The sequence below is a fragment of the Emiliania huxleyi genome, assembly GCF_000372725.1.
Source record: "Emiliania huxleyi CCMP1516 unplaced genomic scaffold EMIHUscaffold_67, whole genome shotgun sequence".
In the NCBI taxonomy this organism is placed as follows: Eukaryota; Haptophyta; order Isochrysidales; family Noelaerhabdaceae; genus Emiliania; species Emiliania huxleyi.
This window is the reverse complement of record NW_005196981.1, coordinates 426,191-446,755: the sequence shown is the minus strand read 5'-3', so window position 1 is coordinate 446,755 and position 20,565 is coordinate 426,191. Positions and strand designations below refer to the sequence as shown.

The 20,565-nt window shown below is 66.1% G+C and overlaps 4 protein-coding genes across 4 annotated transcripts in view; 2 read left to right on the top strand and 2 right to left on the bottom strand.

Annotated features, from left to right (window-relative positions):
- EMIHUDRAFT_452734 (Spo0B-associated GTPase) overlaps window positions 1–992 on the top strand; it is a gene marked incomplete at its 5' end in the record, with an annotated part of 2,660 nt that extends 1,668 nt beyond the window's left edge. The window contains 3 exons of the mRNA XM_005762644.1: window positions 168–431; window positions 497–567; window positions 705–992. Coding sequence (XP_005762701.1) covers window positions 168–431; window positions 497–567; window positions 705–984 — 615 coding nt within the window. The 3' untranslated portion in view covers window positions 985–992. The remainder of the gene's footprint in view (window positions 1–167; window positions 432–496; window positions 568–704) is intronic.
- A 407-nt stretch (window positions 993–1,399) lies between these two features.
- Window positions 1,400–6,352, bottom strand: EMIHUDRAFT_452733 (hypothetical protein; the record flags this gene model as incomplete). Its single annotated transcript, XM_005762643.1, has 10 exons — window positions 1,400–1,864; window positions 2,255–3,021; window positions 3,104–3,346; window positions 3,500–3,727; window positions 3,804–3,869; window positions 4,015–4,113; window positions 4,470–4,752; window positions 4,894–5,461; window positions 5,538–5,597; window positions 5,725–6,352. The coding sequence occupies 10 exons, from the start codon at window positions 6,350–6,352 to the stop codon at window positions 1,405–1,407; spliced, it is 3,402 nt and encodes a 1,133-aa protein (XP_005762700.1). The 3' UTR covers window positions 1,400–1,404.
- A 2,499-nt stretch (window positions 6,353–8,851) lies between these two features.
- EMIHUDRAFT_465288 (hypothetical protein) lies at window positions 8,852–11,469 on the bottom strand (the record flags this gene model as incomplete). The annotated part of the gene is made up of 5 exons (XM_005762642.1): window positions 8,852–9,180; window positions 9,301–9,333; window positions 9,647–9,811; window positions 10,500–11,026; window positions 11,196–11,469. 5 exons carry the CDS (start codon window positions 11,467–11,469, stop codon window positions 9,046–9,048), a joined length of 1,134 nt encoding a protein of 377 aa, XP_005762699.1. The 3' UTR covers window positions 8,852–9,045.
- Window positions 11,470–11,866: 397 nt separating this feature from the next.
- Window positions 11,867–20,565, top strand: part of EMIHUDRAFT_105335 (hypothetical protein) — a gene marked incomplete at both ends in the record, with an annotated part of 10,325 nt that continues 1,626 nt past the window's right edge. Inside the window, 4 exons of the mRNA XM_005762641.1 lie at window positions 11,867–12,350; window positions 15,056–15,100; window positions 15,698–15,755; window positions 17,045–20,512. Coding sequence (XP_005762698.1) covers window positions 11,867–12,350; window positions 15,056–15,100; window positions 15,698–15,755; window positions 17,045–20,512 — 4,055 coding nt within the window. The remainder of the gene's footprint in view (window positions 12,351–15,055; window positions 15,101–15,697; window positions 15,756–17,044; window positions 20,513–20,565) is intronic.

Sequence of the window (20,565 nt, the reverse complement as noted above, 5' to 3'; positions counted from 1 at the left end):
GCCATCTACAAGTTCTTCCAAACCGCCCCTCCCCTCCTCCGCCCCTCCCCTCCTCCGCCCCTCCCCTCCTCCGCCCCTCCCCTCCTCCGCCCTCCTCCTCCCTCCCCTCCCGCCTCTCTGCCTGCCAACCCCCCCCTCCTCCCCCCCCCTCCTCCCCCCTGGGGCAGGGCAAGTCGACCCTCCTCAACGCGCTCACGCGCGCGCGCGCCACCATCAACTCGTACCCCTTCACGACGCTGATGCCAAACCTCGGCGCCATGGTGCCGAGCGGCGGCGAGGGCGGGGGCGGCGGGGGCGGCGGCGCGCTCCTCGCCGACCTCCCTGGCCTGGTCGAGGGCGCCCACGCAGGCCGCGGGCTCGGCCGCCAGTTCCTGCAGCAGCTGCGCCGAGTGAAGGTCGTCCTGTTTGTCCTCGACACGACCTGCGCCGAGGTGGGCAGCCGTGCGCCGTCCTGCGGCGAGATGGCGCGAGATGACCCGAGATGGGCCGAGATTAGGTCGACGTCGGCGAGCAGTACGCCGTCCTGCGGCGAGAGCTGCAGCTCTACAACCCGGACTACCTCGCACGGCGCGCGGCACTTCTTCACAGCCGTCTCCCAGACGCTTGCCAGACGCCTCTCAGACGCCTCCTAGCTCGCAGCGTCTGGGCTGAAGCCGTCTTTGCTCACTCCCTTCCGGGTCGAGCCCTCTTCTTTCTCCCAACAGGCCGCACCTCGTCGCGCTCAACAAGCTCGACACCCTCCTGCAGGCCGAGGGCCCCGCCGCTCTCGCGCCGGAGACCCGCCGCCTGACGGCGCTCCTCGCGGCGGCGGCGCGCGCCTCAGCAGCGCCGGGCGACGGGCCGCCCACGTCCCCGTTTGCGGTGCTGCCCATCTCGGGCATGAAGGGCAAGGGTTTGCGTGCGCTGCAGGAGGCGATCGCCGCGGCGCTAGCAGATCACGACGCAGGCGCAGAGGGCGAGAGTGACCCGCCGCACCCGCAGTAGTTTCGACTGTAAGATGCCGTGCACAGTTTTCCGCCGGGGGGTCGACCCGCTGAGCGCTGTCTGGGCATCGGATACCATTATTTGTAAAACGCTTTGGCTCGCACCGGATTCGAGGTATACGCCCGAGGTATCCCGCGCCTCCGAGACCGACATGGAGACCGACCCCCCGACGCGCACTCGCGACGACGATGAAAAACGCCGCGCCTCCGCACGCTGACGCTCTCTCTCTCGTCTGCTGACGCTCTCTCTCTCCTGACTCCTCTCCGTAAGAGGCCGCCACACCGCACGCCCTGTGCGCGCAATCAGCCAAGGTGCCCGCAACACAAGATGAGAGTGGAGCACTCCGGCACCACCGCCCCGCTGCCCCCTGCGGCACCGCATCCTGCCGCCACTTCCAGCCTCTGCCGCTGCGGCGGCACCTCAGCTCTGGTGCGAGTGCACGAGGCCGGGCTTGAGCATCGCCTTCTCCCCGAAGAAGATGTGCATCGAGTACGAGAGCATCGTCGCCGTCGCCGCACCCGTCGACTTGTCCGACACCGCCGCCAGCAGCGCCTGCCACACGGTCAGCGGCACCGCGCGAACCGTCTGCGCCGAGGCGTAGTAGGCGGCGGTCGCCGTCGGCCCCATCCCAACCACCCGCTCCGGGCACGGCCGATGCGAGCGGCGTCCTTGCTGCACTAGCGGCCACAGCTTCGCGCAAAAGTCGTCTCGCATCGAGCGAGGCATGTCTGTCGGGTGCCTGCCCCACGCGCCAAAGTCCTTGGCCGCGACCAAGGCGCCGGACAGGCCGTCGGCGGCGAGCAGCGGCGAGGCGGCCGGCACGTTGGGCGGCACAAACACCACCACCGGCGGCAGCTTTGCGTAGTGGGCGGCAATGTGCCTGGATGGGGCGTGCGGGGCGGGGGGGGGTGGGGGGGGGGTGCCGGACTGCGGGGTGAAACCTTGGGGCGCTCTCTCTCTCTCTCTCTCTCTCTCTCTCTCTCTCTCTCTCTCTCTCTCTCTCTCTCTCTCTCTCTCTCTCTCTCTCTCTCTCTCTCTCTCTCTCTCTCTCGCTCTCTCTCTCTCGCTCTCGCTCTCTCTCTCGCTCTCGCTCTCTCTCTCGCTCGCGCTCTCTCGCGCTCTCTCTCGCTCTCTCTCTCTCTCTCTCGCTCTCTCTCTCGCTCGCTCTCTCTCGCGCTCTCTCTCGCTCTCTCTCTCGCTCTCTCTCGCGCTCTCTCTCTCCGACGGGAGGAGAGGGGGGCGGTGGGAGCGTGCGCGTGTGCGGGCGCACCGCAGCCACGCGGCGATCTGCGGCAGCGCGCTGTCGAACGGGATGCGGTCGAGGTGGTTGAGCCCCTCGCGCAGCATCTCTGGCATCGGCCGCTTGATCTCCGCCGCGCCGCAACCCTCGTACGAGTGGATGAGCCACTTGGTCGGCCGCGGCAGCGCCACCATGACCTTGCGCACCGCGTCCGTCCAGACGTCGTGCTCCTTGCACCGGTGAGCCACCCAGTCCCACTGCGGCAGCCGCTGCAGCCGGCGCGGAGGCTTCCCAAACGTGTGCTGGCGGCCAGCGTCCCGCGCGAGCGCGGCGGGGTCAAAGTCGAAGTCGTACTTTCGGTACTGGACGTTGACCTTGTTCGGCACGTTGAAGGTCGCCTCGCGGCCCGCGGCGCTGCCGCCAAAGAGCATCGAGTCCACCGCGTCGATCCCGAGGAAGCACGAGTGGTCCTGGTTGCCGACCTCGTACTTCCACGAGCCGAAGCGGCCGCGCGACCAGATGCCGAGGCTCCGCAGCGCGCGGTCCGCCTCGTGCACGTGCATGTTGCGCTCCACGTACGGCACCGGGTAGCCATACTCCAGCCGCTTGTCCCACATGGCCACGACCTTTGCGCCCTCGGGCAGCATCCCGGACTTGACCAGGCCCTCCTTGACGAGCGCGCGCAGCTTGGCGCGCGAGCGGGGGACGGGGTGGTGCTTCGACTCGGACACCTCGATGAGCAGCGACCACTGCTGGAAGGGCTTCGCCACCATCTGCGGCGAGAAGTTGGAGAGCACCTGCTCGCGGCGTACGGCGTCAAGGCCAGCGCCCCTCCCCAGCCGGCAGGGCGGGCGGGCGGGGGGGGGGGGCGAAGGGGACCGTGACGCGGTAAAAGATGTACTCGTCCTCCGGGAAGTAGACCCAGTGCACGCCGTTGAGCGCCTCCGGGATCTGGTCCCCCTCGATGCCCACGCCAAACACGTTGCACGTCTGGTGCTTGAAGCGCGAGTGGTCGGCGGCGCCGTTGTCGCCGTCCGCCATCGGCGCGAGGTGCGGCTCATCGGGCAGCGAGCGGAGCAGCAGCGGCAGCGGCATCGTCGACAGCAGGCCGTCGAACGGCACCTGCGGCGTTCGGGTCCGGAGGCGGCGTCTTGTGCCGGGCTGCGCCTGGGGGGGAGGCGAGGCGAGGGGGGGGGAGGGGAGGGGAGGGGAGGGGGCGGGTGCCTTTGTCCCGTCGGCGAGCTCGAGCGCCTTCGCGCCCTTCTTGGTGCGCACCGCGGCGACGCGCGCGTTGAGGCGCGTGTTCTCCTTTGGCAGCTCCGAGAAGATCTTTTCCCAGATGTGGCCCGTCCCATTCATCGGGTAGCGGAACTGCGCGTTCGGCCCCCACGCGGGCGCGTCCTTGCGCTGGATGACGTTGGAGAGGATGTCCTCGAACCGGATCGTCGCGACGCGCTCCCCCACCCAGATGGAGTTCATCTCGTGCGGCGGGTGCGCCCACACCTTGGGAGGTGTCAACGGGCGACGCGAGTCCTCACTGAGCACTGTGACTTCAGCCATGTGCACTACTGCTCCGCACCTTGGAGTTGTACGGCGCCATGAAGGACTGCGTGAGCGCCTCGCCAAAGCCGGCGTGCAGCCACTCCTACGGCAAGGCGCTCCGGGACGGTTGGCGTGGAGCAGCCTGCCTCCTGCCCAGCGCCGGCGAGCAGCCGCTCCTTGAAGTTGCGCGGCTTGGGCGGCGGAGGGCGCGCCTCCTTTTGGGCGAGGTCCTTGACGATGCCCATCACCTCGTCGCGCGGCAGCCGCCAGAGGTTGGCTTGCACCGGGTAGCCGACCCATGTGTCTCGCATCCGCGCCGGCGAGTAGCGCTGGTGGTAGAGCCACTCCTGGGGCGGGAGCATCTCGAGATTGCCCGAGATTATCCGAGATTGCCCGAGATTTCCCGAGATTGCCCGAGATTACAGCCACTCCTTGGGCGGGAGCATCTCGAGATTGCCCGAGATTGCCCGAGATTGCCCGAGAATGCCCGAGATTACAGCCACTCCTTGGGCGGGAGCATCTCGAGATTGCCCGAGATTGCCCGAGATTTCCCGAGATTGCCCGAGATTACAGCCACTCCTTGGGCGGGAGCATCTCGTCGAGCAGCGCGTCGAAAAACTCAAAGTGGGAGAAGAGGCAGTGGACGCCTGTCGTTGGGAGTCTCGTGACCGCGAGTCGGGAGGAGGAGGACTCTCATTGTGACTCGGCAGCGGGCGCCGATGTCCCACGAGAAGCGGTTCTCGTCGCGGATGGTGCACGCGAGCCCCGACGCCTTCTCGGACGCCTCGACCAGCTCCCAGTTGGTGTAGCCGAGCTCGGTTAGCCGGTAGGCGGCGCACAGCCCAGTCGGGCCGGCGCCGATGATTGCGATCCGCGGGTTGTCGCCGAGCTTCGGCGCGTCGTCGCTATCCTCGGTGAAGGCGGGCCCGGAGTGCTCGAGCGGGTCCACCGAAGGCGACGGGTGGGCCGGGTCGTAGTGCTTGAGCCTGAGGGGTGCACCAGAGCCAGGTTAGACTCGTGACTCGTGCCAGCTGACGCTGCCCGCCGGGTCGCGTCGCTCGAGCCTCCAGTCCCAGCCGTGCCGCACCATCGCCTACGGGAGAGAGGGCCGCGGGAGGTGCGCGGACGCCTCTCGCGAGCGGCGCGCCTCTCTGGCCGCCGCCTCGATGTCGGCGTAGCGCGGCTCCCAGCCGATCTCCGCCTTTATCTTTGCGGGGTCCGAGTAGAGGGCGGGCGGGTCGCCGGGCCGCTCCTGGGAGAGGGTGAAGGGGAGCGGCCGCCCGGTCACGCGCTCGACCACCTTGATGATCTCGAGCACCGTGTACGGCATCCCGTTCCCGACGTTGTAGTAGAGCAGGCTGTTCCCGCGCAGCGCCGCCATCAGCTTGACGTGCGCGTCGACCAGGTCGGTGACGTGGATGTAGTCGCGCGCGGCGGAGCCGTCCTTGGTCGGGTACGACGAGCCCATCACGCGCAGCTCGGGCCGCAGCCCGAGGACGACGTCGTACGCCGCGTCCACGATCCGCGGGTACAGCTTGTTGGCCTCGTGCCGCAGGTGCGGCCCGATCCGGCCGCGCGGGTCCGCACCGACGACGTTGAAGTAGCGGAGGAGCGCCGCGGAGAAGGCGACGCCCTCGCGCTTGCGCGCCTTGACGTACGCGATGATCGCCTGCTCGGCCTGCAGCTTCGCCGCGCCTACAGCCAGCCGCCGCACCGCTCCTCTCGAGCCGCTCGCAAGCGTCGCCCGCTCGGCCAGCGCGGGCGCGGTCGCCGTACGGGTTGGTTGGGCGCTGCGGCGTCTGCTCGGTGATCGGAAACTGGGTGGGCGAGCCTGCGGGGGGGGTGGAGGTGGGGGTGGCGGCTGGGCAGTGGCCGGGGGGAGGGCGGGGCATGAAGACGGCGCGCTCTCGGCGCGACGGAAGCGGTTCCATCTCGGCGTTGCGGCATCTGCGGCGCACCAAATGTGGCGCACGAGGAGGAGAAGATGAGCTTGCTGACTCCGGCGGAGCCCATCGCGCGGAGCAGGGCGACGGTCGAGACCGTGATGTTCTGGAAGTAGTCCTCCGGCCGAACCATCGACTCGCCCACGTACGCGTTGCCCGAGAAGTGCACCACCAACTCGACGGCTCGCTCGCGCAGCAGCGCCGCCATCTCAAACTGGCGGGCGACGTCGAGCTGCGCGAAGTGGAGCGGCTGCCCCGCCGCCTTGGCGAGCTCCTGCAGCCGCAGGATCGTGTGGATCGAGCCGCGCGACAGGTCGTCCACCACCGTTACGTTGAAGCCGCCGCTGTCGACCAGCATCAGCGCAAAGTGCGAGGCGATGAAGCCGGCGCCGCCGGTGACGAGCACGTTGGTCACCCGCCCGTCGCGCGGCTGGACCACGTGCCCCGGGTCCGTCGACGGGAACCCTCCGCACGTGGTCTCCTGCGGCGCGCCAAGCATGCCGGCCGCGCTGCCGCCATGAGTGAAGATGAGCGCGGCGGCAAGGCCGAGCATGACGCCGACAAACACCCACGGCCAGCGATCAGCCGGCTTGGCAGCGCGCGCGGAGCCAGTGAGCGGCTCCTCTTCCCCATCGAGGGCCATCGCCGGAGTTGTGTGTACGCCTGCTGGCGGCTCGCCGCCGGTCTCCTGCCTGAGGTGTTCCGAGGGTAACTCCAACGCCCCCCGTGGGTCCCCGTCTCGAGGTTGTCTTGGTCTGTTGTTGGCAAAGCAACGTTATGGAGGTGATTTCCTTTGGCCGCTCGTCTTTTCTCACACAAACGCTAAAAAAGATCGCTCCCATCGCAAACCCTGTCAGCAGTTCACCCTCGGGAAGAAGAGATTCTTCTACCCCCACGACTCGGAACGCGAATGTGACAGGACCATCGGGTCCTTCAGCCTCCAAAGCGGGATCACCCGAGAGCAGCTGAGCCTGCCTCTGGCCTCGCCTCCCTCTCCTCCAGGCATTCGTGGCATCCTGTGGGTCGTCCAGGAGTATCGACCTCTGGCTTGTCAGTCGCGGTCACTTGATGACCCCCATGAAGTACAGCGATCGCCATCTCGCTGGCCTCTCCGCAGGCCCCCCCGACCGCGTCGAACTCATCGGCGCGGGCTCTCTCGGCTACGGGACCGGCCCCAGCTTCGGCTGAGGGCTAACAAGCTGCCGAGCCCAAATCACTGTGAGTGAGAGTCGTGATTTCTTGTTGGTTAAAAAAATCTCTCTCTCCCTCGGGTATGTTCGTATAAGAGCCACATACACTGAAAAAACACAAAGACACACCTCGGACCCAAGATCGCAGACAGACAGCGAGGACAACGTGGGTCCCAGGCTCCCACCCAGCATGCAGGAAGGAGGGCGACCAGGCGACCTGAAGCCCTCTATCTATAGTCGAGGCATGTGAGCTCCAGGTACTAGCTCCAACGTCCTTCTCTCACTCACTCAGTCAGTTCGAACTTGCCCTCAAAAAAATACAGACCGCCCGACAAAACCCAGTTCGGACGGTGGGACGGACGTTTTTAGTGAGTGTCGCATGCGTTTCAGCGACCCGCAGCTGATAGACATACGTGTATGAGCACCGGGCTGCTCGCTCCATCGGCCGACGTTGCCATCGCGCACGCGCGCTGCCGTAGAGTCCTCGCGGTGTACATGCTTGCCCCCGAGCACCTGTCGCTGCTGGACGCAGTCACGACGGAGGCGAGCGAGACCGGCGACGGAGTTGAATTTGCCTGGGACGCGGCGCGGGTGCGTGCTCTGGGCTTGGTCTCCACCTGGCACCCGCCGCCCCGTCCGCCGCTGGTCCATCCCACCGAGACCCAGCCCGCGCCGGGCGGCGTCCATGCGAAGCGCGCCCTCGCCGAAGCGGGCAAGCGGTGCTCTGATGATCGCAGAGCGGTCCTCCTCCGGCTCGGGGCTCCTGTTCGCCCCGCCACGCAATCCAGTAGCTCTACCGACCGTGCGTGCGACGCGGCATCCGGGATGCCGAAGGCCATTCGGCGATCCACCAGTCGGCGCGCCGCCGCCCTGACGAGCCGGGGTTTCTCCAACCTCGCTGCCCGGCCACCCAGAGATGTGGACACGCAGTCAGTCCCGCTCGACTCACTGGACATCTCGCTCGCTCGCATGCGAGGCGAGGCGTTCCTCGCCACCGCTGCCGAGACACTCCCCGTGGTGCTGCATAAGTGCGAATGCGGGGAGGAGGGGGATGTTCGGCCGCCCACCCCGAGCTCGTCCGAGTTTCTCGACATTGCGACGCCGTGCGTGCTCCACGCCACGCCGCATTCGGCGGCGGCGCGCACCGGTCCGGCTGACGGCGCGGCGGCGAAGAGGACGGTGTCAGGGCCGAATGCGGAGAGCGGAGAGGAGTTGATCGACGCCGCGTCCAGCCTGCACAACCTCAGTTGCGAGGCCCTTCCCTCGACGCACGACCTGCCGAGCCAAGGCAACTGGATTCGACTGGCGGCGGCGCAGCAGGCGGTGGGGACCCAGCCAGCCCGGGCCGCTATTAAGCCGACGGCGCGTACGACCTTCGGCACGGAGGCCCGCCTCTCCTCAGCATCGCGGCGGTGGAGCCATCAGACGGCGCTCCCGTTCACACGGCGCCTGCCCGCCCGGGAAGAAGCGAGGCAAGAGGACGCGCCTGTCGCGGGCTCGTTCCTGCCGCTCCGCCTTGCCACCCGAAGCGAGGTCCATGCCCCCCAACCTGGCCGGTGCGCTTCCGCTAGCTAGCTATAGCAGCCGGGGTGCGGTATAGCCGATTAGCCATTATGTAAGATGTACCCACGTGCACTGTATGAGATTATGAGAGTACTCTATGTGCTCCCGTTCGTCTCTCTATTGCGTTGCGTCGTATCTCGCCGCGCTCTCGAGCGGGTCGCGTTCGACTGCGCGGCCCGCAGTCCCGTGCTCCGTGGTGTGGAGACGCCGCCAATGGCAATGCCGGCGGCTGCCACGCCGAGCCGGCACGAGCCGCGCCGCGGCCCGCGCGAGCCGCGCGATCGACTTAGGGCTCTCTCTGCACTCACCACTCTGGCCCCGCCATCCCGCCAAACCCCAAACGGCGCGCGCGAAAAAGTCGTTCACACACAGCATACACGCCTGCCTCGCCAACCGCGCCGTAGTTTCTTTACGGCAAACGAAGGGGTGCATTACGTGTACTCCGCGCACCTTGCTTTTGTACAGCACGCGCCAGGCACGCGCGCCGCGCACCGATAGGTTCCAGAGCGCGCGTGCTGGCCACCCACTGCACAGCCCGCGCCCACGAATCGAGTTCAACCCACAATATTGGTATCCGGACCTCTCACAGGCGCTCCTGCGCCCGGCGCGAGCGGCGCGCCCGCGCGGCGCGCATCAACGCCTCCTTCTTCTTGCGGATCTTCTTGTCGTGGTTGTTCTCAAAGGTTTTGCGGTTGCGGAGGATGCGCAAGTGGCCAACCTGCGGGGAGGCGGCAGGGCGGCGCGTGTGTCACCCCGTCTCGAGGGCGCGGCTGCGCGGACGAGAAGCCCCGCAGGCCAGGCGGAAGGCGGATGCGGAGGGCCGGAGGCGGGCGCCAACCTGGTTCGTGGCGCGCTTGAAGCGGACGATGGCCTAGGGAGGATGGAGAGGGAGGTGACGGGGCGGGCTGGGTCGGACGAGGGTGCGGGGGAATGGGAACGTCTGGGGCTGCGTTGATCAGACGTGTAGCTTGTGAGTGAGCCCCGCTCGCCACTGGGAGCCAGAGATGGCGTAATCCCCCGGGCGGAAGGCCTAATGTCGGCCGACAGCCATCCGCCCGGGCCCTCAGGAGGGGGCAATCGTCCTCATCTCATTGGCACAGCAGGCGCGGGAGCCAGCGGGGGCGGGACGAGCGAGGCGCCCCCGGGCGCGCGCGCGCCTTCTCGAGCGGCTCGCCCTGCTCCACCTCAATCTCGATGCGGGTGACCGCCTCCTTCATGAGGGGCGCGGCCGTTCGCGGCGGCGCCACGGCGCGCGACACCGGCGCGAGCAGCGCCGAGGCGGAGGCCAGGCCGAGAAGAAGCAGCGCCCAGAAGAAGCGCACGGCCAGCATCTCCAGGCTAACCTCGTCCTAGGCCTGCGTCATTTTCTTTTCCTTCTCAACTACACTCGTTCGTGTCGTCATCATCTGTCCAGCGTCCACCCATACCGCGTTGGTGTCCAGTCCGAGCCTGGCTGTTCTTCACCTTTCTACCTACCTACCTACCTACACTACCGAAGACACCCATCTGTGCATTCCTGTTTTCCGTCTTGACTCTCGAAATTTCTTTTCCATCCGGTCGAGAGGGACGCCTCATTCAGGCACGCTGGTTAGCTGGTGGCCCCTCGGCCCGCGGGGTCCCCCCGCGTGTACGAAAAAATGCGACCCGGGGATAGTGTTTTGGCATCACTCGCTCGGCCTCCTCGTACATGGCGGCGGTGTGAACCTCTTCTGTTGCCTTGGCCAGTGTAATCCGTCCGCCCGACTCCTCGATCTTGCGCAGGTAGACGACGTCACGACGAGCAGGACGACCGCAAATTGCCAGGTGCGATCCCGACGGAGCACAGAGTCGTGCACGACGAGGTAGATGAACTCGCACAGCGGGATGGCCGGGATAGAGACGGCGATGGCCAACATGACAAACAGGTTCAGACACGCCGCAAACTCCGCCTCCGTCTTGACAATAGGCAATGGTAGCCTTGGTGCCGCCTCCCTTTCCGGTCACGGTGGTGACGTCTGCGCGATCGCAGCTCTCACCCCGACTGATGAACGTGGAGACATTCGCCCAGAGCAGCGACATGGAACCGGTGACGCTCGTCCCCTCTGGTCCACTGAGGCCGTCAGACTCGGTCGCTGAAGTGACATATTTGAAGCCCCCTTTCAGGTAGTCCGTCCACTTTTCTTTCTCCCTCTCGAGCAGCGCCTTTGCGGCGTCGTCCCCCGCCGTGTCGATCGCCTGGTCAATCTCTTCGATCACTTGCTGGATCTGTGTCGCCGCGTCAATCTGGGAGATTCTCCCAGTTTGCATTGCCGCCGTCACCTCGGATGGTTTTGTGGTCCGCTTGATCTCGAAAGTCGTGCCCTTCTCGGGTTGGCGGTGCAGGGCTACAAAGCGCTGCAGCATTCCCCCTCCCAGGACCCGCAGGAACCGTGGTCGGAGCAGGTTCGCGATGGTCATGGTGCTCACCGCCGCCGTGCCGAGGAGCACTTTCGCGTTGTTAGCCACGACAGTGGCGGCGGGGCAAGTCTGGGAGGTGTCGTAGTCGCACGACGCGAGGTTGCCGCCGCACGTCGGGCACACAGCATCTGCTGCTGGCAACCAGGAACGTGAGGAAGAACAAGAGGCTCCCGATAAATGCCCGGCGCGATTGGCCCACATGCCGTGGGATGAGCAGGGACAGGTAGTCGCTGCCCCTGGTGGTCGAGGGTCGCGATCCCCCCTTCTTGTCGCCCGTGGTGTGGTGCTCACCCCCACCTGTCAGCAACAGAACGTAGGCCGTGGTCACAATGAGCGCGGGCAGGACGAACTCGAGAATCGCCCTGGGGTACTTGGAGGGGCTGGTGGCGGTGAGAGCTGCGCTCATGACGCAGCCGGAGGCCCCGCCAACCGTAATGGGTAGGCTGAGTTGGTCTGACTCCATGGTGAGGTTGTTGCCAACTAGCCCCGGATAGCCTTGCATCAACACGAGGCAAAGGGCACCGACTGCGGGCAACGAGGCAAAGCCTTGGCCCCACGAAGGCCAGCCCATGTCCCAGACCATAGCTCCCGCGTTCCCGTCGGGCTCCAAAGCAGGCATAGCACAAGCCGCCGCCAGGCGCGCTTGCGAAACACCGACGGCAAACGAACGTAAATTCGTAGGCGCCCGACGGAATTAATCCCGATTAGGCGCCCGCGACACACTGAATACCCCGGGCGGCCTCCGCTCCGGGGCTGCTCTATCTCCATTGTCTGCACGCAACCATGGTAATGCCCTTCACACCCCCAGCCCTCGTGTCACCGTTGTCCAACACCTTTAGCTAGATTGAAATCTTTTCGCGTGAAGAGGTTGGTGAACGGCTCCTCAGAGAGCTCCGAGCGCGCCGCCGGCCCGAGCCTCGCTCAGGAGGCTTATCTGCCGCCCACACTGGAGGCGGGTGAAGAGCGTGATGCCGAGAGCGACGCCGACTCTGTCGACAGCTGTCGACCTTTCGTGCCACAGTCCGCGCAACAGCGGCGACACCGGACCGCCGCCACCGATCGACGAGCTGTCGACCTTCAACGCCGAGGCGGACGCGCACAACGCCTCGGCGCCCAAGGGCATGACGGTGGCGCGGCCCGACGTCGAGGTCAGCTACACGGTCACACAGCTCGGCGAGGCGCGCGGACAGCTCACCAACCTCTCGGCCGAGCCCGTCCCCGAGGCCGTCCTCGTCGCCTTCAACGCCGAGGCGGACGCGCACAACGCCTCGGCGCCCAAGGGCATGACGGTGGCGCGGCCCGACGTCGAGGTCAGCTACACGGTCACACAGCTCGGCGAGGCGCGCGGACAGCTCACCAACCTCTCGGCCGAGCCCGTCCCCGAGGCCGTCCTCGTCGCCTTCAACGCCGAGGCGGACGCGTACAACGCCTCGGCGCCCAAGGGCATGACAGGTGCTCGCTGCATGGCATCACGGTGAACGGCGTGCAGGTGCCGGGTCGACCGCGGCGACCGGCCTACGGCCCCAAGCCAGCGCCGACCGTCGTCCCGGAGGGCGCCGTGGTCGAGTTGAATTCGGAGGGCTCCTGCAGCCCTCAGCCGCGGCGCCCAGTTTATCTTCTTTCGTTGTGCCTCGTATGCTCGAAACAAACGCAAGGCAGACGCGACACACACAGCCTGTTATTGTGTTGAATATTATTGAGAAGAAATACACACTCTTGAGCCCTGGCCTCGCCGACACGCGACACCTCGACACCAAACCCTAGACCAAACCTCGACACCGACTCGACACCTCGACACCCCATGCCAACTCGACACCCTCGACACCCCTCGACACCCCTCGACACCATCTAGGCTGGGACCATGCTCGTCCGTGTCAAGGACAAGGTGCCAAACTCGACACCTCGACACCACCTCGACACCACCTCGACACCACCTCGACACCGCTCGACACCGCTCGACACCACCTCGACACCTCTGATGATCCTAACACAGCAAGGTTGGGAGACTCCCAACTATCTGATGATCCTAACACTAGAAGACACAGCGAGGCTGGCCTTCTGGAGGGCCCCCTTCCGCCGGACCGTTTTCCCTCTTTCCCACTCCTTCCGCTAGTCTCTTTTTCTTTTCCTTCTCCGGGCCCCTACCGTAGACACCCCATCTGTACGATTCCAGTACTATGTCTTCAAATTCCGCATCAAATTCTTTTCCATCCGGTCGAGAGGGACGCCTCATTCAGGCACGCCTTCCTGCCGCTCGTGCTGCACCGCTCTCCGGCTCAATTCGCCGCTGTCTTTTTCTAGTCTTCGCCGCTCCTTCGCTGTGAAGCCAGCAGCTCTGCCAGCGCGTTCGCTCACGGCTGCTGCCGCCTCTGGGGGGGCGCGGGGCCCCCCGGAGGCACCGTGCGCCGCGCAGCAGTGCGGAAACGGGGCTCCGGCTCTACTAGTCTCTACTAGTACCGACTTCCCGAATGATCACGGTTGATCAGAGGGCAGATTTGGAGAGATCTCGAGGAGTACATACAGATAGACCCTCCAACCATCAGAAAACTCCGACCTGATCGGTCGTACTGACCGCCGACAGATCACTCCAGACAGCAGACAGGCCGACGTCTGTACGCGGCCGGCCGGGCGAGAGGCTTGACACGATCCGACCCTGCGAGACCCTGACGCTGCCGCTCTAGCTATCAGACATGCACTGCTGACTGCTGCCACAATGTGCGACCGGTGCTGGCCCACTTGGCGGCCTTCCCGGTCAGTGGTGAGGCGCAGTTCAGAGCTGTCGATGGCGCGATGCCGAACTGGTCCCACATTGGTAACACGAGACCACCAAGTTTGCCGGTCCAAGAGATAGGCACCGCCCTGTCCTGAGAAGTGCGTGGTCCCTCTTGACTGCCCATGCGCGCGAGGCTGTGTAGGCATAGCCTTGAGAGTGCCAGCAGCCAATCTGAGGCAGTTTGACGCGCATTGCGTCAGAAGCTGCACGCAGCTGGAAGGACACCTTCCTACTGGCCGTACGATCAGGTCGTCACTGAATGCTGGATACTAAGGCCGCGAGCTATGCAGGTGATCAATTGTGCAGCATGGCACGGTCAGCAGCGCCGACAGGCTGTCGCAAGGCGTGATAGCATGGCCGCAAGTACGCTGAATTCCCATGAAAACAAGGGGAAAATCGCAAAAAAAGAAAAAATCCCGAAATCGGCGCCTGCGGGCCATGGGACCCCATCGCCCCCCCGCATGGATACCCTCTAGGCCCCCCGCGCCCCCCCAGAGGCTGCGGCAGAGTAATGGAAATCTCTGCGCAAGAACGGAGCACGTACGACTTCTTTTTATCGTTCAACAGCTAGCTAGAAAAGGAGAGCGACTTTCCGGAAAAGACCGGGCTCGCGAGCGAGGCGGATATGGCGAGGAGCGCCATCGGAACTTTGGTTATCTTTTTCTTTTTAAAGCAGTGTTGCAACCACGGTCCATCGACCGGTGACTCTGGCTGCTGCGTGTACCTCCAGCCGCGGGCAGCGGCCGTCCTGCCACAGAAAACGCGGATAAAAAAGGGACGACTTCCCGGAAATTTCTTGCATCGTAGAGAGAGGGTCCCATAGGGCACAGCTCGCGTGACTCGGGGCCCTTACGCGCTATTGGTCACCAGCCGCCAGTACTGCCTCGCGTCGCCCGGCATCGCCGGCCAGATCTCGCGCCACACGTGGTTCTTCATTCATGTGTCGCCCTCCCCAAATCTCGAGGCCTCTCTCTTTGCTTGGCCTCCCCGGATCTCGCGCCACACGTGGTTCTTCATGTGTCGCCCTCCCCAAATCTCGAGGCCTCTCTCTTTGCTTGGCCTCCCCGGATTCACTCCCATTGCACCTTCTGTGAGGGCTCCGAGGAGAGTCATTTTCGCGCGCCTCCACAGTGGTACGTGCTCCACCTATGCACGCGGTGCGCGCCCTACCTATGCACGCCTCACGCGCCCGCCCTGCCCTATCCACCCGCCCGCCCCGCCCTGCCCTATCCACCGTCACGACATGACACTGCTGCGAACCCGGGGATTGGAACCCGGCGATTCCACAGTTGAACGTCCACCACTGCGCACCCTGCCTCCAATTGCGCGCCGCGCCATCCCCCCCGCCGTCGACCTCATACCAGGTGGGACCCCTCTGCCGTAGGTCGCGTGATGCAGCACAACGAGCTGCGCATGATGTGTCAGAACGGTGCGCCCCTCCCCCACCCCCAGCCGCGAGCTCCCCGCCTTCTCCTCTCGCTCCAGCTGTCTCCCGCGCCACACACCGCCAGCGCGCGCGAGGATCGTCTTAGGGAAGGTCCGCACCTCCCTCACATGGCGCCTTGCCGTAACAACTGGCATATGGTGTGCGTGCGCACGACCGCGGACAAGATTGCTCGCGCCCGCCGCCTCCAAGCCCACACACTTCCCAGAAAGCCCGTTTTCCGCCGTCACCGTTAGCCTCCCTCTGTGTTGCAGGTCGATCAGGGCATTCCCGCTCCCTTCCCATGCGGAGTGCATCCCGGTCGACGAGCTCCTCGCGCGTGTGTCCAGTGTCTAAGCAGTGTAGGCGACCGCTGGTGCGCGCCCCACCTATGCACGCCTCACGCGCCCGCCCTGCCCTATCCACCCGCCCGCCCCGCCCTGCCCTATCCACCGTCACGACATGACACTGCTGCGAACCCGGGGATTGGAACCCGGCGATTCCACAGTTGAACGTCCACCACCGCGCACCCTGCCTCCAATTGCGCGCCGCGCCATCCCCCCCGCCGTCGACCTCATACCAGGTGGGACCTCTCTGCCGTAGGTCGCGTGATGCAGCACAACGAGCTGCGCGGCTCCTCGCTCGTGATTCAAGCGCGGACGTCGCGCTCTCGCCTCTGCCGAGACCCACTAGCTGCTTCACCGCTCTCTTCCCTCTCTCGTACCTCTCCCCGCACTCTTCCCATCAGCGTGACGCCGCGGCGTCGCCACCTCACCGCCCTCACAGCGTGCAAATGCGTCCATGACGCACCGCCTACTGCCGCCGCCGAGACTCGACGCTAGCGCCCCCGGCGGGATCCACTTGCCCGGAGTATATTTCCGTGACCACAAACACGCAGTACACCAGCGCTGTCCGGGCGCGCTTTCCGACGGGTGTGCGTACGTTTTCCCCTACCTTCGTCAACTGTCCGTCCGTCAGTGACGTGTGGGCGAGTAGCAAGCATGTCCTGAGCCTTGCACGGCTTTTTTTGTCGAGCTCTCTCTCGCGCTCAAGGGGGTTTTCCACCGTGCACCGAGCACGCAATAAAAACGGACACCTGTCACCTCTCTACTGTGAGCATGCAGCCGAGAGTCGAGAGATAAAATCTCCCCAAGAGACTAAAGAGAGTCAGGCCGCCCGGAAGAGAGTCAGCTGTCAGGTCAGGCCGCGCACAGCGCGAACTCCTCGCCGTACTGAGCCCAGCGCAGCGCGAACTCGCCGTCTGAGCCTAGCGGCAGCGCGAACTCGCTCCTGTTCATAGCTGCGCAACCCTAGTTGAGCTCCATTTTCTTTTCCTTCTCCGGGCCCCTACCGTAGACATCTGTGCATTCCTAGAAAGAAAGAAAGAAAACACACAACCCAAGGGAGGGATGGCATTCCTGTTTTCCGTCTTGACGCCGCAATTTCTTTTCCATCCGGTCGAGAGGGACGCCTCATTCAGGCACGCTGGTTAGCTCGTGCTGCACCGCTCTCCGGCTCAATTCGCCGCTGCGCAGAAATCCCACAAGCACCCGGCACTCGATGGACGCAAGGTTAGCTCCATGCGCATCACAAATCTTATGAACGGTCGACCCATCTGGCATCAGAGCCACAATCGTGCACATTTTGACGGGGACGCTTAAGCCCGCCTGCAGATCCCTGCTGCGCGCACGCTCGAGCGCGTCGGGCGGTTGGATGCGCGATGACTCCATAATAACGTCGCCCTTCTCCCGTCGGCTCAGGTCGCGAAACCACTCGCGGACACCGGTCTCGAAATCTGCGGAATCGCAGAGCGAGCATGGCGTTGAGTCTGAAGGTGCCAGCAGCCCCGCGGCAAAATCCACGGCGCGTACGCTGCTGACGGTTCTCGCGCGTGTTTGCAGTGTGCGCTGTGTGCGCTGGCGAGACGAGTGTGGCCGCAGCTGCTCGCAGTTGGCCTTCGCTGGAGTGCTGCTACCACCACTGTGCAGAACTCGTGAACAATGAGGAGCGGCTTGCACTGGCCGACATGAAGGAGAAGGCCGCGGAGCGGAGGAAAACCAACCCTGCTCTCACGGAGGTTGGCGCGGTGATGCAGCTGCTCGGCGAGGCGCAGGATCCGGCCATTCAGTCGATACGGCCCTGCTTCTCCGCCCACTCCGACGCGGTGCTGCTCAACGCGGAGGTCGCCGACCGCATCCCCCTGTCCAGTCTGGTTGTGCCGTGGAACAAGCTTGTGCGCAACCCGGTGCCCGAAGTGCCGCCCATCGACCTCAATCCCAACCTCGCTCGTGTCGAGGATCGACTCGAGTCCGTCAACGCGCAGTTTGTCGCCTCCGACCCACGCCTCGGCAAGGCCAACTTCCAGGTGTCGGTGTACGAGGCGGACGGCAGCGTTGTCGTCGGCGCCTCGCAGGAGCAGGTGGCCGCTGCGATCGCGCGGGGTGCGGTGCTCGTCGTCCTCGAGGGCGAGTGCTGCCGCGACCGGGTCGGCGATCGGGCCCTTTCGCTTCCGTTCTACGCGAAGCTGAACGGCGAGGCGTCGACGCAGACCGCTTTCTACGCGGATTTGCTTCTCCCAAAGTCGTACGAGGGCCGGCTCGCGGTCGTCGTGCACGTGAACGCCAACGTCACAAACTGCCGCTGCTGCTTCGAGGCCTCGCTGGTGGTCCCCGCTGGCGACGGGGAGGAGGGCGGCGAGGCCCCGTCGGCGTTGGAGGTTGCCGACGGCGACAGCGACGCCCTGCCCAACCTCGTCCGCGTCGTCACCCGCCCGCACTGCCGAGAGGCACACGAGTACACGGCCACTCAGCGCGCGCAGCAGGTCCGCATCATTAGCTACCTCTGCGAGCCTCTCCTCCGCTCGTTTGCTGGTGGCGCGGATGCGGGCGGCAGCAGCAGCAGTGGCGGCGCTCAGCGCCGCGTTGCCCGCCACATCTCGTTTGCCGATTCCAACTTTCTCGGCGACCACAGCGGCGGCGGCGTGGCCACGCTGCCGGGTCTCATCGCGCGGTCCTCGCACCGCGTCGCGCAGAGCAAGGCCCGGCTTTTCGACTTTGAGACGTGGGCCGTCGCCTCCGCCCGCGTGCCTCATCTATGCCACACGTTTGCCTCCGACGAATCCGAGACGCTGGTGCCGATGCAGGCCCACTCGTGCAACCTGGCGACGACGGTCTTCACCGTCTCGCTGGTCGACGAGGTCGCAGCGTGGGCGAGCCTCGTGGCCGGGCCGATCGATGCGGTGCCCAATCTCGATATCGCTTTTGAGCAGTGCATCGTGCAGGTCCTCGAGATCATCGCGCCCGACATCGCGTCCGTTCTCATCGCACAGCGAGGCTCGTTCTCGGAGTCGAGCTGGAGGAAGTCGCTTGCGCTCCTCATCAGACTGAAGCTGTGCGATGAGAACGGACACGTCCTCGACACCGTCACGCTCGAGACGCTCGCGGCGATCCCCTCGCTCAAGGGGCTCGGCTCCTCCGGCTTCAGCCGCATCGCCTGCCAGAACGGCGGCCGCAACTCGCTCGGGCGCGTGGCGACGGCGGCGGAGGTCGCGCGATTCCTCCAGCGCGGCGGCGTGCTCGCGGTGCTCGAGGCCCTCGACCACGTGCCCACGCGCGGCGACATCGCCCGTCGCACCCGCGCCCTCCTGATTGCACAGATTGCCGACGTTGTCGCGTTCAATCTCAAAGCCACCACGCACAACACCAGCGAGCCGCCGCCGAGGACGAAGGTGGCGCTGCTCCCAGAGAATGGCTCGGTCAAGGTCTCATCGCTCGGTGCGGCGCGCGGCGCGTTCAACCTGGCCACCGCTGCTCCGGTCTCGCCCGCCGCCGTCGTCGCCCACAACCTCCTCCGCTCCAAGCACAACGGGACGGCGGCGGAGGCGGACCAGCTCGCCCTCCTCGACACGATCCGCTCGTGGTCGATCAAAGAGCTCGCCGCGGCGAAGCGCCAGCTCACCCTCGCACGGCAAAGTGTCGCCTCGGGCCGCGACGAGCTCTTCACCCTCCTTGAGCAGCTCCTCTCACAGCGGAACGCGTCTGGCCAGCTGGTCTTCAGAGACCGCAACGGCGGGCCGAGCTTCCAGAGGATCGCAACGCACCCACAGATCTCGCCATTCGCGATGAGTGCGAACGCCTTGCAGAAAGCATGCGCAACCTGCAAAATACTGGCAGTCCTCGTCGACCGGTACTGTCAGACCTCTCAGGCTGCCCAGGCCGAGAAGGTCCGCTCGGTCGCGCTGCTCTGCAAGGAGATCCAGCCACGCAGCACGACCATGAAACGGCAGGACTGGGAGCGCATGTGCGAACTGGTCGCTGGCCGCAAGGTCCACTGCCTGGCCGACCTGAGCTGGGAGCAGCTGAAGACGGTGCGCGCCGATGGGATCAAAAAGGCAACCAAGTCGTCCGGCTCCGGCTCCCACGTCCTCATCCTCGCCGAGAACTTCTCGGTGGCGGACGGCCGGCCCGCATCCGCCCCTCTCGGGGCTGGACCCGTCAAATTATGCAGCTCCTCGATCCGCCTCGACGGCTCGCGCGGCATCCTCGTTGCGGCAGAGGGCGACCACGTCTACGTGGACGGCGTGCACCTGCCGCGGGGGGCGGAGGCGCCGCTCCTGCCTGGCGCCCGGGTCGAGGTGAAGCCGCCCTCTCCGCCATCGCCGCAGCCCGCCGCCTCCGTCCCCTCCAACCCCGTCGCCTCCTCCACCGTCACCACCGACGCCGTCGCCGCCGAGCCCGTTGCCGCCGAGCCCGTCGCCGCCGAGCCCGCCGCCGCCGAGCCCGCCGCCGCCGAGCCCGCCGCCCCCGAGCCCGCCGCCGTTGAGCCTGCCGCCCCCGAGCCCGCCGCCGTCACCGTCTCGCCGCAACAGCTTTGGCGCCACCGCCCGAACCAAGCCAATCTTCTGGCCACCGCTGCCGCCACGCGCTCTCTCGAGGAGCTGCAGCGCGGCGACCGCGCCGCGGCGCAGCGGAGCGCGCTCGAGGCACTGAGCCACGATGCCACGAGCCCGGCAGCTCTCGGCGCGGCGCGGAAGTCGGGGCTCGTCCGGCAGCCGCAGCGCCTCGCCCTCGTGCGTGAGAGCCAGAGCGATGATGCTCCGCGGGTTATCCTGCTTCCCGCCAACGGCGGCCAGATCACCGTTGGCCGGTCGCCGCACGCCGACGCGGTGCTCAACGCGCATATCTCGCTGTCGTATCCGTGCTTGATCAGCGGGTGCCACGCCAGGCTGCGCGCCGTGGGGGGAGAAGCGGAGATTTCGGACGGCGGCTTCGGTGCCGGCAAACCCTCGCTCAACGGCACCGCCGTCGACGGCGTGCTCGTGCCGCGCGCGCCTCTCGTCGGCCCCGAGCCGTCGCCGACCGCGATCCAGTTGGGCGCCATCGTCGAGTTTGGCGCGCCCCACCTCATCTCGAAGCGGTGGTGCGACGCCCCGAACCGGTATGTCTACCGACTGGCGGCGTTGCCGCCGCCGC